The sequence below is a fragment of the Camelus bactrianus genome, chromosome 8, assembly GCF_048773025.1.
Source record: "Camelus bactrianus isolate YW-2024 breed Bactrian camel chromosome 8, ASM4877302v1, whole genome shotgun sequence".
NCBI lineage: Eukaryota > Metazoa > Chordata > Mammalia > Artiodactyla > Camelidae > Camelus > Camelus bactrianus.
Window position 1 is genome coordinate 5,029,129 of NC_133546.1, and position 18,218 is coordinate 5,047,346.

General features: G+C 37.2%; 1 protein-coding gene across 2 annotated transcripts in view; it reads right to left on the reverse strand.

Moving 5' to 3' along the window:
- The window catches only part of PACRG (parkin coregulated), a 448,401-nt gene that overhangs the window by 198,618 nt on the left and 231,565 nt on the right, over positions 1 to 18,218 (reverse strand). For both annotated transcript variants that reach the window (XM_045524592.2, XM_045524591.2), the window contains exon 3: positions 15,826 to 15,997. In XM_045524592.2, the coding sequence (XP_045380548.1) occupies positions 15,826 to 15,997 (172 nt within the window). The remainder of the gene's footprint in view (positions 1 to 15,825; positions 15,998 to 18,218) is intronic.

Below are 18,218 nucleotides of genomic sequence, written 5' to 3' on the forward strand. Positions count from 1 at the left end.
CAATTACTATTGTAGTGTTCAAATTCATTGATAATCAAATGAAATAAAATAACTATTTTATAATTTTGGATATCATATTAACAAAACATTTTTGAAAATTTAATACTCAGTGTGGAAATAGGTTTGGGAAAAGAGCTACTCTCATAAATACTATATTGTAAATCATCACAACCTTTCTGTAGCAATATGCATATAACATTTGACCCAGAAATTTCACTTCTGGGCATTTAGTCAAAGGCAGTATGCAACTGTGTACAAAGAGTTATGGGAAAGGATGTATCAATATTATTATTTATAATAAGAAACAATCTAAATGTTTACAAAACACTGGCTTATTAAGGAAAATCTAGTACACCTATACAACAGAAAATTATAAAGTTATTAAAGTCATCTGAAGGAAAAAAATTTTAAATCAGGAAAATGTCTATTAGAAGGTGAGTAAAGAAGTAGGTTATAGAGCACATTTTCACAATAATCTCATTTGAAGATAGAATGTAAACAGAGAAAATACTGAAGATTTACATGCTCAGATACTAACAACAGAGACTATCTTTTCCATTTCATATTCAGATACAGGATTTTATTCCATTAAAAAACATTGTTTTCTACTATGCTTTAAAAAAAAATTAACAAACTTTGCATATTTCCCTAAAATATTATCCTTCATGATCATAATTTATGTGTTTTAGTGTAGCAGAATTCTAGTCCTGTCTTCTTATTCTTTCTCAATATTTTCTTGAGTATTCGTAACCATTTACATTTTGAGACAAAGTTTAGAATATTTGGTCAGGTTAAAAACTATGCTTGGAACTTTGATAAAAATCTCAATAAATTTAGAATGTAAGTATGAGAAAAACGGTCATCTTTCCATTAGGAACATGTATCTCTTCAGTTGTTCTTGTTTTTTCTTAAGTTCCTTGGAAAAGCTTTGTAGTATTTTTCATGTAGATTCTGCATACTTTTATTAAGTTTACTCAAAGGAATTTTATTTTATTTTATTTCTACTACTTGTGTAAGATAATTTTTTCCCAATATGTTTCCTAGGAATTATTGACAATACATACATAAAAGTATATTATTTTCGTATATTTATTTATAACTGTTACCTTACTTAATTGTCTTACTGGTTCTAATTGTTTTTGAGTGAATTCAGTTGGCTTCTATAAGTACTATCAAAAACATTGCTAAATTGATCTTTGCTTTCTAGTATTCTAGTCATATGACAAAGGCTAAAATTTCTAAGAGAAAATATAGTGTGATAATGCTGAGTTTAGACATTTTAGTGTTTAAATCATTCTTATTTTGATATCTTAAGTAATATCTTTTTATTCTACTGTGTAAAATATATATAATATAAAATGTTATTTAACCCTTTTAAGTGTACAATTCAGTGGCATTAGTTACATTCACAATATTGTACAATTATCACCACTATTTATATTCAAAATTTTCCATCACTCAAAACAGAAACTCTACTTATTTAAAAAAACAACCTCCCCAGTCTTCCCCTCCAGGCCTTGGTAACCTCTAGTCTACTTTCTGTCTCTATAAATTTGCCTACTATAGATGTCTTAAAGTTTTTTTAAGTATTATTCTTTCTGACATTGAAATAATTAATTAATAATTGAGATTCTCAGCCAGACCCAATATCATTTTAGTCGAATTAGACTGAAATGGATATAAATTTTGCTAGTTAAGGGGCACTAACTATATAAAGCTTAATTTTTTAGAATAGAATGATTTCAAAACATGTTTCAAAACAAATTTAGGTCTCAAAATTGTAGAAATTATTCTCCTTCCAAAATAGAACTCAACTGCTATACAAATAAATATGATGTGGCCTGAATTCTCAATTAAAGCACCAGAGACTTGGCTCAGCTATTACAGATGTGGAGTAAGCCTATCATAAGTGTTACTATTTTTCCTTTAATTCATTATTTTCTAGTAAGTATCATATTAAAAAAGCACCATTTTCCCCTCTTATCCCATACAGAAAGGAGCTATCATTATGCAAAATTCAAATTTTTCATCAAAACTTTGTCATTACAAGTGGTTACCTTTTTCACTTTTTTGATAGAAAAGAATATATTCTGACTTTAGGACCACAGAATACAATTTAGTATTTGGTGAGACTGTTTGGCTTCCATTAAACACTTAGTTTTAAAGATAGATACATAATTAGTATTATTTTATTAAATAAAGTAGTCAGTTACCAAAATGGTCTCAACATTATAGTCACTAGCATGATCTATTTAGTACACATAACACCTAAGACATAAAGGAACCTGAAAAAAATGTAATTCAACACTCTTTTCCAACCTTGTTGCAGCCAAGGTTAGGCCTGTGTTTGCTCTCATACATACTGAATTCTCTAACAGTAATTGAGAGTAAACTTACCAGTATCCTGCTTTGTCAAAAAGCAGACGAGGGTGGGGAGAGGTATAAATTAGAAGTTTGGGATTAACATATACACATTACTATATATAAACTAGATAAACAATAAGGACCTGTGTAGCACAGGCAACTATATTCACTAACTTGTAATAGCCTATGATGGAAAAGAATCTGAAAAAGAATATGTATGTATATATGTGTATGTGTGTGTGTGTATATGTATGTATGTGTGTGTGCGTATATGTATGTATGTGTGTGTGTATATATATATATATATATATATATATATATAAAAAATTGAATCATTTTGCTGTACACCTGAAACTAACACAAAATTATAAATCAACTATACCTCAATTAAAAAAAAGCAAGCAGAGGAGGATTTGTCTCTTTGGAGCACTCTGCTCCCCTGTCCGTACGCTGCTGGCTCAATTCAGCTTGAAGGAGTTGGGTGACAGATGAACTGATGACCAAAGGAAGGAGTCAGACAGCCTTGGTGCCTTTCTCAGAGTAAAACCAAATGACAATCTGCTGTGATGAGTAGGCACTGCTTCTAAGAATTATGGTTATGTTTTTTCCTCTGGTTGAGAAAAGGTGCCTAAATTCGCTACAGCTTTAAGATGATAGAGTAGTGGACTATGAAGAAGGGTGTAATACACACATGTTTTTCACAAAACAAGAAAGTTGAGAGCTGTACTACAAAATAGAAGATGGGTAAATACATCAATTTCTAAGAAGGAGCTGCCCTTTCCTCCCCAAAGGACTTTGAAAACCTAAACACTGCCAAGCTTGACATCAGTATCTGGTACAATTCTAGGATTGATTATTTAAGCCAGTGATTTCAGAGCTTCTAGGAAAATAGTAATGATTACCAGGAGCCAGGGTGAGCTCTCTAGAATGTCAGGCCAAGCTTACAGTACACATTCTAACAAGTTTACTCATAAAGGAGATCACAAGCAGACTACATTGCGAGGCACCTGGCAAACCTCTCCTCGAGGCAAGATACAGAAATGGTTGAAGTTTAGGCTTTTTCTTTTTTCCTTACTCTGTGAATAACTGGATTTAAGTAATATGGCTTAATGGTTGGTATCAACCCACATCATCCCTACTGGAGTATTGCAGAGGTCCATACTTGACCTAGCCCAGTTTCCATCTAACATTTTTATTGTAACTTGAATGAAAGTTAAATAATCCAAAATCTATCAATTTTTTGATGACCTGAAGTTAGGATGTCTGCAGAGACATGACCATGAAGGACCAAGGAGGTAAAAATGCAAATTTACTATTATTACCACCTTGATTTGGCCCTGTGCTAAACCTCCTACCTGTATGATCTGTTAATCCTTACATAATGTCTGGGCAGTCAGTTTTATAATCCCCTGGGAAAGACGAAATAATGAACTTACCAAAACCACACATCTAGTAAATGGCCAGCTGGGGTCTGGTTTACATGAGCTGTGATCATTGTGGTTAGACCCCACTTCTTCTCAGCATCCCACCAAGTCCTGGTGGACAACAGGGCCAGACTTGGAACATATTCGGGAGAAATGTTCAGCACTAGCCAGGGAATGTAGGCTCTAGCATGGACTCTGAGCAATCAGACTAGATATCTGTTGCAACCTGAGCTTAAATCATTTATTCTTGGGGAACAAATCATCGTGATGGAGCTAGATCTCCTGGCATCTGAAAAAGCAAGCAACATTCTGCAGTAGCGGCAGGAGGCTATAGCTCAGTGGTAGAGTGCCTGCCTAGCAGACACAAGGTCCTGGGTTCAATCCCCAATGCCTCCAAACAAATAAATAAACAAGCAAACAAACAAACAACCCAATTACCTCCCTCTTCCACAACACTCTGCGCTAGTGCTATTCCCTGACTAGAGCTCAGCCTTCATGCGGAAGAATGAAGACTCCCAATACGAGGCTTTTAGGTTGAAAACCTACTACACATACGACATGATCTGCTAAAGAGCCTGAGATGTGTTGTCTCATTTAGTCACTGAAAATACTCATAAGTTGGGTGCCATTCTCATCTCAGTTTTATAAATTGAGCCATAAAGTGGTTAACTTGTCTGATAGCTGGGATGTGAGAGAGCTGGAACTTTGACCAGGTAGTCTGACTTCAGAGCCCTTGCCCTGAACTATCAGACTATACAGGAAGAGGGATGAAATCTGTTTATTTGAGAATGGGAAAGGGACAGCCAGTATGTGGTGAATTCAGGTTGAAACGCAATCTGCTATTTTTAGCTCTTTCTCTTATTCTGTTATGCCTTTCTGACATGCGCAGCTACAACCTCCACTTCGATCATTTTCATTTTGGATCACTCTGTTTTTCCCTGTTCATACAGGACTAGATCTGATTGTTCTTCACCCTCACAGGTCCAGAAGGAGTTCTTCCTCTGGCAAGTGGCCAGGTAACTGTTTAAATACTTCGGAGATTCTAATCTCTGCCTCAGATTGCTGTCATCTTGCATCCATTAACACATTGTTTCTGTACAGGACTTCATACAGCGGACACCCATTTTATATTATGACTTTCTTTAAATAAAGGTGGTAAGGCAGCTGACAGATTGTGGGAGGGGAAGGGATAGAGAGGAGAGGAGAAAGAACAGCAAACATCAGGCAGCGGGATTTTACAAGTCCACCTGGCTATGACTGTTCAATTCAACACAGCACACAGCTTATTAAGAGCCTGTCGATCACCTGACCTGGGCATTTCTACAAGACCTCCTTTAATGATCACAACAACTCTCTGAGGTACATATTATGTCCTTTGTTTTGCAGATGAGGACTAAACCGAACTAGGAAGGAGATGGGCTAATTTGCACAAAATGACACAGCCAAGACTAGAATCCAGAGCCAGGTCCACGGCCTTTCCAGCTACACCAATCCTCAGAGAGGACAGAGAAACATTGTCTTAGCATCACCTACTGAATGTTCTTCAGAAAATGGATGTTTTAAGCTATAAGATTCCAGATTCCATTGCCCTCAATAGCTGTGAATTCTTATTTAGGAATCTCAATTTATCAGTAGGGGTTAAGTTTGCTGCAGTAATAGATTAACCCTAAAATCTAAGTGGCTTCATGCAGAAAAGGACAATTTCTCATTCCTAGCAAATAACCAATTCACATCAGCATGGGGGTGAAGAGGAGAGAGAGAGAGAGAGAGAGAGAGAGAGAGAGAGAGAGAGGACTGTGCGCTGGCTCTGAAATAGTTTGAAGGCAACACACAGCTCTCCCGTTCACAGCCACTGGCAGACTTAGTCCCATGGTTCCACACAACTGCATAATGAGACAGGCTAAGGAGCAGACAGATGTTTGCTGAACAGTAAATGTCTTGCCATAGAGTTCATGGTATTTTGAGATGCTAACTCTCCTCACTTCTGCTAACCTGTACAGCGGGTAGGTTAGATGATGTGGGTTAAATGAGCCAGCGTGTCCCATCCCTCCTGACCACCACTCAAAGCTAGGCATGTGCCTTCAGCTGATGCAATGACAATGAATCTCTGACTTTTATTTTTTTTGGAAATCAAGGGACAATGACACTAGTTCTTTCCTACAGGTATAGATAAGTAAGCATATAGTCCCAGAATCTATTCGGAGCATCCTGAGGCCAAGAAGGGAGGCAGCTTTAAGATGACCATGCGTGAAACAGAACAAGAATGACAATGGTGAGCCACTAGATTATATCAAGCCTCAAACGAGACCCTGGATTGTTCAGTTATGTGAATCATTAAGCAAAACTAGTTTCTTTATGACAATTTGAATCAGTTTTCTTTTTGTATCATGTAACCAAAATAATTCTGATACACCTCTTTTTCCATATTTTCAGAAAAATAATATATTTTCTTCTTAAATAAAAAATTATTACTTTTTTACAACGATCACTTTTAAAGTAATTTACCTAGAAAATTTCAAGAGATTTAAGTAAAATTATCATATCATAGAGAATAATGCTTTTCAATTGGACTTGTTCCTTTCTAATTAAATAGAATTCTCAAAACAGTTTTTGTATTGTGATACAGATTCTCATATTTTATCCTTACTTGATGTACTTCTTTCCACTGGGTGTTTTTTAAAAGACCATTTTGCTTTTGAAAACGTTATTGTTCAAATTGCCTCAGCTGTGTCTGTGCGTGTTTGTCCTTTATAGCTGGGTGACCTCAACTCATTAGAGCTCTCCTAATGAGGCCACTGTCTTATGTCCTGTCTATTTGTAGATCAGTGATATTTCTGTAATTCTTTAGCAGCCAGGGTCACCTTGCCCCTAGTAGACCATCTCACAAATGTATGTTACTGCTCATAAATAAAAAGAATCACACAAGAGAATGTGGATGAATAAACAATTACTCTCACTACTTGAATAATTTCTCCAATGAATGGAAAGCACTGTATCATTATACCTTTTACTTGCTGTTTCACATTAGGGATTCTTACAAGGTAGCTTTTATGTAATACGTAGTACGGCGGCAAGCCCAAGTGGCCTCTTTACCCTTTTGATCATGACAACTATACAAATTTCAGTATGGATGGCAGGTATGTGCCTGATTGAGTTAATTCTGCAAACATTTTGATGCCTCTACTGTGTACTAGGCAGTACACTAGGTGCTGTGGGAACATACTGCTTTCTAACATTACATTCTAAGTAATGTAAGAAAGGAAGATATAAAGTTCTGTGGGAACAGGAAGGCAGGGGTGGTGAGAGGACTGAAGTTGAGGATAGGGAGGGAGAGGGGAATCAGAACAGGTTTTCCAGGACAGTTCCTATTGGAACTGGGCTTTGAAGGTTTCTTAACGTTTAGGCATCTGTGGACACATGAGAATGGGTATACTCAAAAGAGCAAAGATATGCAATTAGAAAAGTGTAAAACAAGTTCTATAGCACAATCAGTTTGGCTAGAATACAGGGTGCATGAAGGGAAATACAAAGAAATTAAGTCAAAAACATAATTTGCAACCAGATATTTAACGGGAATCCTTGAGTGGCATACCAAAGAATGGAAGGTAGGCAGAAACTGGATGGGAGTCTGCCCTTGAAAGATGGAGGTGTACTAGGTAAAATCTGTGAGTTAAAAGCCTTTTGCCTTTAAGAACTAAGGTGTGTGTCCTGGAGCAGAAGAAGTAGAAGGTATACTGAGCTCAGGTGTCAGAGAAGAGAGTTTTGGGCTGGCAGAGCATGTAAAAAAATTAAAGGGGGGGTCCTGGAAGGTAGAGACCAATAGATGAGGTAAACAAAAAGCCTTCATGAAAACTCTGCCTCAGCTGATCTCCAAGGGTTACACACATGAGAGGGATCCAGTAGGATTCCAGATAACGAGCAGAAGCTGGAAGATGAAAACTGAAGGTGCAAGAACCTAGGCTGCTATTTACCACAGGGGAGATGACATTTGTGTTTAGCAGGTTAACTGCCCACTAGAATTAGCACTGACACTTTTTAAAAGAATGTAACAGAATCCAGACACTAAGATACATTATTCATAATGTCCATGGTAAGAGTATACATTCTGGTCCGTACGCAACTACAATGAACAGAACACTCCAACCTGCAATAGGAGTGTAGCAAATGTGAGAAAAAGACCTTTATTTTAAGTCACCTATTGTTTTAAGCTTTTGATTTTGGAGATTGGTGGTTATTTCAACATAGCCTAACTCATTTCTTGAGTGTATATTTTTTACTGTTATTGTCTAAGAAAATCTGTGCAATATTTAAATTATTTTTTATTTAAGTCTTTAGCACAACTAACCAGTAAGGCTATGGGAGCCCTGAGTTATCTTTGTGTGAGGAATTTTAATTAATAATTTAATTTCTTTGGTTGTTATATAACTGTTTGTATTTTAATTTATTTTCTATTTTTCTGGTGTCAGTTTTGGTAAGCTACATAATCCAGAAATCTGACCTTTTCATTGAAATTTCAAAATTTTACTAATAAAGTTGTTCATGATATCCTATTAAGATATTGTTAATGTCTATAGGGTTTGTGTAATATTCCCTTTTTCATTTCTGTTATTAGTTATTTTGCTTTTTTTTTATTTATAAGCTTTTACAAGTGTTTGTCAATTTTATTAATCATGTCAAGGAACCAATATTTGGTTTTTGATCCTCTCAAATGCATGGTTGTTTTCTATTTTTATTTTATTATATTTCTATAGTAATAATTTAGTCTTTCTTTACCTTTCTTTTACTGTTCTTTCTGTCATTTATTGAGATGGACTTTCTCCTTTTTTCTTTTCTGAAACCACATTTAAGGCTATATATTTTCTTCTAAATACTGTTTTACCAAGTCATATGTGGTAAATATTTTAATGTAATTTAAAAACTATTTTTTAGTAATATTTTTGGTAAATTTTTAATATGTAATTTATGTATTTTCATTATTGTACAGTTAAAATACTTCATATTTAATTAGAATTTCTTATTTGGGCCTTATTCAGCCCATGGGTATGTAAAAGCGTATGTCAATTTCAAAATACATAGAAATATTTCAGTGATTGCTTTAAAAATTGCTTTATAGCATAAATTGCATTTTGGTTACATGATGTACAAATACAGAAACCACTGGCTGAAAATAAGTAAGAGAAAATATAAGTGCTTAAAATTATCCACATTTTAGAGATCAGGCAAGAGTGTCACATGGAGTAAAGCAACTCACATGAGGTCATGTGGCAACTAAACAGTGCAGCCAGGATTAGAAGCTGGGCAGTCTGATTCCACAGTCCGGGTTTGCAACTAGTAAGTACATTATCCTGTTGATCTGTATGCAGGATCAGGAAAGTCTTAACAGCTAGTAAGGAGGAAAGTCATTGTTACTGCATGAGTGAAGGAAGGGTATGATGAGGCAGGAAGCAAAAATTAAACACACAAACACCCAAATGCTATAAATCTATAATAAATATTCACAGAGAGATAAGAGAGTGAACATAATGTATTCATAAAAGAAGAGAACAAAATACTATTTTAAAAAAACAATGAGAATAAAGGAAAATTATGATAATTAACAAAATATTCAGTTATACTTTTGAAAGATAAAGTCAACAAAATTTCCCAGAAAGTAGAACTAAGAAGGAGTTGGATAATATGACAAAAGCACAAAGAAATTAGAAAATCAGCCCACAAGGTGCAGTGCATTACTAGCAGGAATTATAGACAGAGAAGTAAGTGAAAATAGAGGGAGAACATTATTAAAGGAATAATACATGAAAAGTTTCTAGTGCTGGAAGACATATGTCTCTAAATTGAAATTTCCCAGGACAATGAATAAAAACATAGCCACATCAAAGCTTACCAACATGAAATTTCACATCACCAGAGATAAAGAGAAGAACCAGAAAGCTTTCAGAGATTGGAAGAAACAAGCCACAGGCAAATGGCTGGAAACTCAAATGGCATCGAGATTTCAAAGCAACGTAAGAACTTGGGAAGCAACAGAGACATAACCTCAAAATTCTGGGTGAAAATGATTTTCAATGTGGCCGAACTACTAATTAAGTAGGATGGTAGAATTTTTAGATGAGCAAGGACTGAAAAATATACCTTTCATGGACTTACAAGAAACTGCTGGAAGATATGCACTATAAAAATGAGGAGGAAAACAGAGCAAAGAGCTAAGGAAAACGGTGAAACGTGAGAGAGGAGTAAGAAGTTCTGGGCCACTCAGTCCAGACTGGAGCAGAAAGAGGGCGCAAGGACAAGTTTGTCTCCAGGAGCAGAAGGAACACTGATGAGCTGTCTGATGTGCTGAACTTTTGGAAAACAATATTTATTTGCTAGATCCTGAGACATTTGGAAAAAATAGTAAGTATATGCAAATCAAGCAAACAAAATGAGAGGCAATTATCTATGCTAAGAAAACAAGTTGTCTAAGGAAAGAAACGTAATCATAGCAATTGTGTGATTTGCAGAGAACAGTATTTATGTCATCACAATAATGTAACAACTGATGATCAGTTTATCTAAAATTGTATATAACTATATTGAAAGGATGGAGGGGGAAGAAGTCAAGTTTGGGGGAGAGAGGCAAATTCTTACCATTGCTCTGTGACTGGCAGCCCCCACCAGAACCATATTGTTGGGAACAATCAGACAGTGGGAATAATCTCTCAAAGCAGTTTCCAAACCAATTTTTGTTTGTTTGTTTGTTTTGGTGATTATTTCTCCAATTTATTTGTGATCATAAAGATTATCTTGTTTTCCTTTTGTCATTTTATATATTTTTTTTTTTGCATGCTACCTTGGCTTTTTTTTTTTTAAGTGTTGCCTTATTTGATAATGTTTCATTTTTCTTTCCCTAGTACTTCATCAGATATACCATCTATTTTAATCTATTAAATGGTTAATTTTAAAGCCTAAAAACATAACCTTACGTTTCTCTAATCAGTCATATCATGAATGAAGCGAGTGTCTCTAGATTTACTACATATAAGAGAAATGACCATTCATCTCTTTTCCACAGCTCACTCCCCACCTTGTGGGAGGGTCTGAGGACTCCCAGCAGAATCTTAGCCTGGTCAGCTCAGCCTTGCCTTGACCCCACGGCAGCATCAATAGGGGTCTTGTTAGAAATGCAGCATCTCAGATCCACTTCACATATACTGACATGGAGCCTGCATCTGACAGGGGTCTGGAGATGATTTGTGTGCACAGTGAAATTTGGGAAATGGTGCTTTGGACACCAGGCTGTCCACTTGGGTTGGTAAAGATCACACATAGATTTTAGAGCGCAAGGTCAGGCAGTGGAGGAAGGACCATCTTACTGTCTTACTGTCTCTCTGTCAAGAGGTTTACTCTTCTTTCAGAGGCAAGAATTATCAGTCTAGCAGCTGACTGTTTTTCTAAAGCACGATGTCATGGTTTGCACAGCACAGAGGGTCGTGACAGCAACACCGTTACTGTTAACATCCCGTCGATATATATCGATCCTCCTTACACACATGGAACTTCTTTACATTAGATTTTACTTTGCTAAAATTGAAATACCTACTCCTGCCTTCTCTCTTTCTCCCATTTTCCTCAATGTATTTTTCATTTGTGAAAGTTTAAGTATTATTGTTCTATATAGAGAGAGTTCATATTCAGATTTTGCTTTTCACAAGCCAGCTTGGAGTAAATTTTCACAGCTGAAATCCCTGATTCCACATTTTCACTTTATCTTGGGCTTTTGGCTCTTAACACTTTCTTCTGTCTGCTCAGTTTTGTTCTTTTAATGTATAGGCTCTGCTTTAAACATTCTTATCTTCTCCATTGACTTTGAAAATTTCTACCCAGTTTCCCTAGATTGTTTGGTCACATTGCTGCACAATGACTATTTGACATTTCATGCAATCTTGAAACTTTTTTTCCATCAACTTTTTAAACTTAATTCTAGATTTAGAGGCTTTTAATGCTACTATTTTTCAAACTGTGACATCCTCACTTTGGGGTTCTTAACCTCGCTTTACTCTCTGAGAGCTGGAGCGCATCCTCAACAACCTGTTGTCTGAAGAGCAGATGGGCGTTATGATTGCAGAGTCCATGAGTCTTTTCTTCTTTTTTATTTTCACATTTTTATTTTTTTAATTAATTTTCATTCAGCTTATTACATTATGTCTTTTTACTCATATGACTGGGAAGAAATGCATGAACGCATATACAGTGTTTCCCTTCCAATTCTCATTGCTGTCTGGAATTTACTCTCACCAAAACATCTTAGCCCCAGTTACTTCTGTTTCTTGGTGTGTACCTTTTTCCCCTGTCCAGATGTTCTTTCCTTGTAATGAGCCTTTTCTACCTGCAAAATAAGGTATATTTTTCATCTCAGAAAATTTCTTTCAGTCCTCTCTGTCATTATCATTTCTATTCCCGTAGTTTTCATGATTCCTCTTGAGAACCCCTCAAACTTTTAGCTCCTGCTTGTGTCCTATGTTCTCCATTTTATTATCTTTTCTCACCTTATTTTTTATACCTTGTTTTTTATGTCTTTTCTGAGGGAGATTCTCAAGGTTGTGGTCTACGTCTACAACTCCATCTTGTGCCGCTGATCATCCTCTGCGCCTCCGCGGGGATGTTAATTCTGCTCCAGCATTTTTGGTTTCCCTTTTCTCACTCAGTATTGGCTTATTTTCATGTGAGTCTGGTCTCCTCTTGTGGATTTCTGCTTCTGTTTTACAGAGGTCGTATTTTCCTGAATCCTAAGGATGTCAAACAGGTTTCTGTGAGTTTCATCTGGATCCTATGCAAACTGTTGTTGAGGTATGGTTTTCCTCTGATTGTTCAGGATATTTCCTTCCCTGTGTGTAGTAACTTGTTTTGAATGGCCCATGTGGCTGGGTTATTGTTATTGTTCTTGCTTTTATTGGAGAGAAAGAGTTCTAAACCCAGCGTCTGCAGGTTGCTCTTGGTGCCCCTTGTCTTCCTGGCTGCTCTTAGAATCCTCTTCTGTGTTTGATAGACAAAGCTTCCAGACACTCCTTCCCGGAATTGCTCTGCTGGAGTCTGATTTATGTTCTCCTCACTGGATGGAGTGAACAGAAATCTACAATCCACAGTTTGGATTGCACACAGGGTCCCTAGCATCTCATCCTCGTCTGTGTTTTGCTGTTGCTCTCAGCAATCAATGCTCCGTTGCCAACCCTGACTACTTTATATTGGTTTTTTGTTGTTGTTTCTGACCCCGAATAACTCAAGAAGGTGGAAATCAGAAAGTGGGAGGGGAAGGGAGCACCTGTAGAGGTGCTATAAAGCAGCTTAAATGGAAGAAGGCATGAGATGTGCACTGTTCTGTTATTACTCGATGACCCCACCTGGGGCCTTGAGCCAAGGAGAGAAGGAAAAAGAAAAGTGTGTTCTTATCTTTTAATATTAGAAATCCTAGAGCCACTGAATGTGTGTCCATATCTCATTCCAGTATTATCAGCCTTTTAATTAGCTGAACTCAACCCCTGGTTCTGAAAATAGATAATCCTGTTCACAGTTTCACAAGGAGTTTATATATTTTGCTTTGCCCTTGTTAGTTAGATATTAGTTAGAATTCAAGAAAAGCTGTTAAAGAACTGCTGGTTGGTGATGGTGAGGTTAATTTACCCCTCGAATGAGCAAAATTATACTAACAGTACAGTCTGAAAACAAGGTACACACAGATGCTACGTGCTTTGACAGTTATGTGCATCAGCCTGCTTCTGGATCAGTTAGCTTCGTTTCAGAATTCCACCTGGAAAACAGTTTATGCAGCTAATGTTTTTCACTCTGTGCTGAAACCATGCATGTTCTTACATAGTTAATCACTATTCTTCTATGAGAAAAGCTTGGCTTTTATTGATGTAGATTGAGAAGAAGCAAGCTGAGTTAGATTCAGGATCAGTATATAACAGAAGCCCAGGAAGGCAAGCAAGGATATCTACAAGAAGTTTTCATCGGTCCTGGAAACTTAAACGATCAAAGTCATACGCAGTTACTACTTCCTGGCAAGTCATGTTTACTGAGTTCTTACTGTTTTCACTCATCAGCAAATGACCTCGAGTGTATGTCCTGAGAACACATCACTTCTCTCTTAACTCATTTAAGTATCTTCAAAATACTTAAATCAAATTGGAAATCAATTCACTTTGGCATACAATATTTGGAACGTCTTCATTGTAAATGGTATAATTAAAATATTACTTAGAAACTCTCTTTCTGCTCTTCAGTGTTTATGGAGCTATGAGAGACTAATGAGCAGGCCAGGATCCCAACAGGAACAGTTTACCTTAAAGAAAAGGACAGACTATTACAGCTGTTCTGATGGGCACAGGAAGAAAAGGATAAAATACTTTCAAGATAAGTCCTGGGGAAAATGTTCTGGGCCTTTTTTGTTTATCAATAAAACTTGGGCCTCATCTTTAGAAAATGTAGCATTTCAACTAGAATTTAACAAGTTCAAAAATGACGACTGGTTAGAAAGAATAAATCACATTTGGAAAAGGTTTGAATGTAGCTCAGTATTATATATCCTTCCTGAAGGCCTTTAAAGATCAGCCCTTCATGCAGCTGACGCATGAGGGGAAAGGAAAATTGGTTTTTAATAAAGTCCCTTTTAAAGCGTCGGTTTTCTGTCCATATTGCTTTTCACAGCAGGTAGCACTGTCCTCTTGTTTGGTTTCACTTTCTATGTCTTGGTAGAAACTGGGAGTGGTCAGTTACAAATCTCTTACAGAAATCTCAAAGACATGAGAGCAAGTTTTAAAGTTGACTCAATTTAAACAGGACGGCAGAACTGACAAAAATCTAGGATTCTAACACAATTCAAATCAATAAAAAAAGTGACCATGGATAAGGTTAAGTAATCCAGACCAGGGGAAATGACCCAATGTTGGATTATTTTGTTCTGTTTTGTCAAACCACATGGCAAGACTACCTCCGAGACGGTGAGGGTGGGGTCCCCGGATCTGAGGAGACTAGGCAGGCATCTCATCAGTCATCCTGGGCAGTGGTCCAGCCTGGAGTCGGGAGTGAGCGGAACCTGGGGTGGGGGAAGCGGGGCCCTGCTGTCCCTCTGGGCCCAGATCCCATGGGCGACCTTCCTGGGGCAGCTCTGGCTGGGAAGGGGTGGGATTTCCCCACCCGGAGGTGCTCAGAGGCACCAGCCTCTGCGTTCAATCAGCAGCAGCAGTGCAGGTGGGCAGCTCTGGTGCAGGGAGAGTCTGGGGGAGTGAGAGCGGGTGGTGAGGGGGCCAGGCCCGGCCATTTGGACTTGACGAGAGGCCGGCCTCCCCTCCTGGGATCTCGTGCCAGTAGGGTGGCTCTGTCATAAGCGCCATCAGCAGCAATGGCAGCAGGTGAGGAGGCTGGACTGGAAGTGACCAAGGGTCTTATTTGAGAGCCTTGAGAGGCCATCGCACTGGAAAATGAAAATCTCAGAATCACTTTTGAAGGGGTGCTCTCAGCCGACTAGTCAGCAGGGACTCAGGCCAGAATAAACCGACCACAGAAGGACGCACAATCTCATTTATACACAGACAGGTAAAGCCAGTGACAGGGTTACTCTAGAGTCCCCCAGATAATCTGCTGTAGTTAAAAAAATTCAAGTATTTGATAACATAAATCTTTTCTCCATTCTAGATGTTTTTTCTTAAAATTATGAATTCTACCTAAAGGCTACTAAACATAAGTGTGTTTATATTGTACATTATACACTTTGCTTCTGAATGTATACATTAACGTTAATGCCTGTGTCTTTGCTATGGAACATTTTACGTTAGTGTAAACCTTATGCAATTTAGTTTATTTATGTTGCTAAGCCACGGTGCAGTATCAATGATGGGATATATTAGGAGATTTGGAATGCCTGGCCCCATGAGTCTATTTATAAGAATTCCTGCAGAACCTGGGGATAGCCTCAGTCTGCTGTGTCTTATTGCTTAATTAGCGAGTTGTCAAAGAGTGGCACCATATAAACTGAGTGATGCTTTTTCACCTGTTCACTTACTTTTCATCGGGATAATGAGCTGTGGAATGACAGAAAGAATCTTGTTCCCCCCGTGTTCCAGCATGTCATGGATTCCTTGCCGAGCAAAGAACTCGTAGGGAAATGTCATTTCACAGAGCCCATCAAAAAACAGAGGCAGATAATGATGGTAATCCAGCTTCTCAATTTCTACCTGAAAAGAGAGAGAAGAAATGCCACGTGAAAACCAAAGTCAGGCGAGGCGCAGCTGGGCCAGCTGCAAAGGGCCACCGGCCTGGGAGAAGCCAGGTCTTCAGAACTCCAGGAGGATCTTATTCACCAACTCACCTAGCGACCTGAAGTACGTTATTAGCAGTGAGGTAAAAATCGTTGACCTTTAAATCTTCACAAATTAAAATCATAAATAATGTATACTGGGAGCATTTTAGTATTTGTTTTGGAGTTCTTAGGTTAATTTTTTACCATTTGGCAAGACTGAAAAGGGACTCAGAAGTCCATAGAATGTATGCTGAAAAGATATAAGAATAAAATGAAAAAAATAGTTGAAAAGAGATTAGCATCTGAATTTGTAACAAAAATATCATAGAGGCTGCATGTTCATATATCCTCATGAGATACCTCTCTTCAGGACCTGGCCAATGTAAGAGTGAGGGGCAAAATATGATTCCGTGGATGTCCTGTGGAGCCTGGACGGCAAGCAGAACGTTGGTGCCATCAAGGAAAAATGGGGACAACACACAGTGGGCTGGATCTAAATAGACCACTGACTCCTCAAATTCAAAATATCATAAATCTCTCTTCTGCTTCTTCTGGGAGCAGAGATGTATCATTGTTCCACTTCTGTGGAACACCCTCAGTAATGCCTGCATGACTTCTTGTCCAGATCTTTTGCAATAGAATCCAGCACCAAAAGGCATGGGAGCAAAAATTCCAGAACAGAGAAAGACATGGTATGTTGGGAACTGTTCACACAGGATTTGTTCTAGCCTGGTCCTCTATTGTCTAGAGTATCCATGACCTGACTTACTACCTGCAAGGTGACAAGTGGTGGTGATATTATGGGTGGAAAGAAGCCATCAGACTCAGATTGTGGATGTAACACACCCATGCAGAGCAAAGGATGCATCGTTTCCAGTAAGAGGTACAAATTTCCCTGGTTTTCAAGTCCTTATGAATGTGCTCAGTTTCCAATTATCACCTTATAATTAAGGAACCCATCAGGACCTTAGAGAAACCCTTTTGTGTTAGGAGATTTTTATGCCCTCCAGCTCCCTCTCAGCATTCTGGAGTTTCTAGCCATGTGCCTGTCTGCCCCTGAGTGTGAGTAACTGGTAACAATCCCAGCACGTTTCTGAGCGCTCACAGTGAGTCTGGTGAATCAATTATTCTACAGTTCCTTAAGCAGGAGGTCTGTCTCCAGACTGCTCAGGAACCACTCAGCCAACTAAGGAAGTAAGCAGTCAAGAATAGAATGTTCAGATGCCCTCTTAGAAGTGGAGCTTGGAATATGAATCTCAAATGAAGGTATATATGGACATCAGTTTTTATATTCTGTGAATATTCATAAAATTTCCTTTATTCATAGTAAAAGATTATGGAATATATATTTAATACCAACTTTCTCAAGGATTTTTGTATGTTTGAAAACATTTTAGAACATTATTTTGCACAATTAAAAATACTATTGCTACATCATTCAGCTCCAAAAGGTACAATGTTGTTATCTATCATTTCACCTTGTAACTTCACTTCATAATAATAGTATCATCTGTATTGTATTTTGATTTATATTTTTGTGATTTTGTTAATTCTCTTTTTTAACGCATTGTCTCAATTTTACATATGTCTCTTATAAGTAGCAAATCATTAAATTTTGTAATTTAATATGACCTAAGACTTTGTATTTTAGTATGTAAGTCATTCACATTTATGGCTATGTCTAGTTAATGCCTGTCATCCTATTTTTTGGTCCTTGGATGTCATTTTTCATTTGTTTTTTCCTTTCAATTTTGTAGTTTTGTTAAGTAGATTGTTTTATTTACATTTTCTGTGTGATGACTTGAAAGATAAAGCAGCTTGTGTAAATATTTTATTGCAGCCATCTCATAGCTTTCTCAAACACTGTAGAACATATTTATCTTAAAGAAGTAAGTTAAAAATCTCCTACTAAGATTACTGACATACCAATTTTTCTTGGAATTCTGTTGATTTTTTTTTGTATGATTTGGGGCAACAATATCAACAACATTAACAATATCAACAATAAAAATGCCATGTTTCTTGATACTAGACACTATTGTAAATACTTTTGTGTATTAGTTCACTTAATCCTCACAACAGCTCTAAGAGGCAGGTATTAATGGTATCCCAATTTTCAAATGAGGAAACTGAGATATAGAGTTTTAATAACTTGC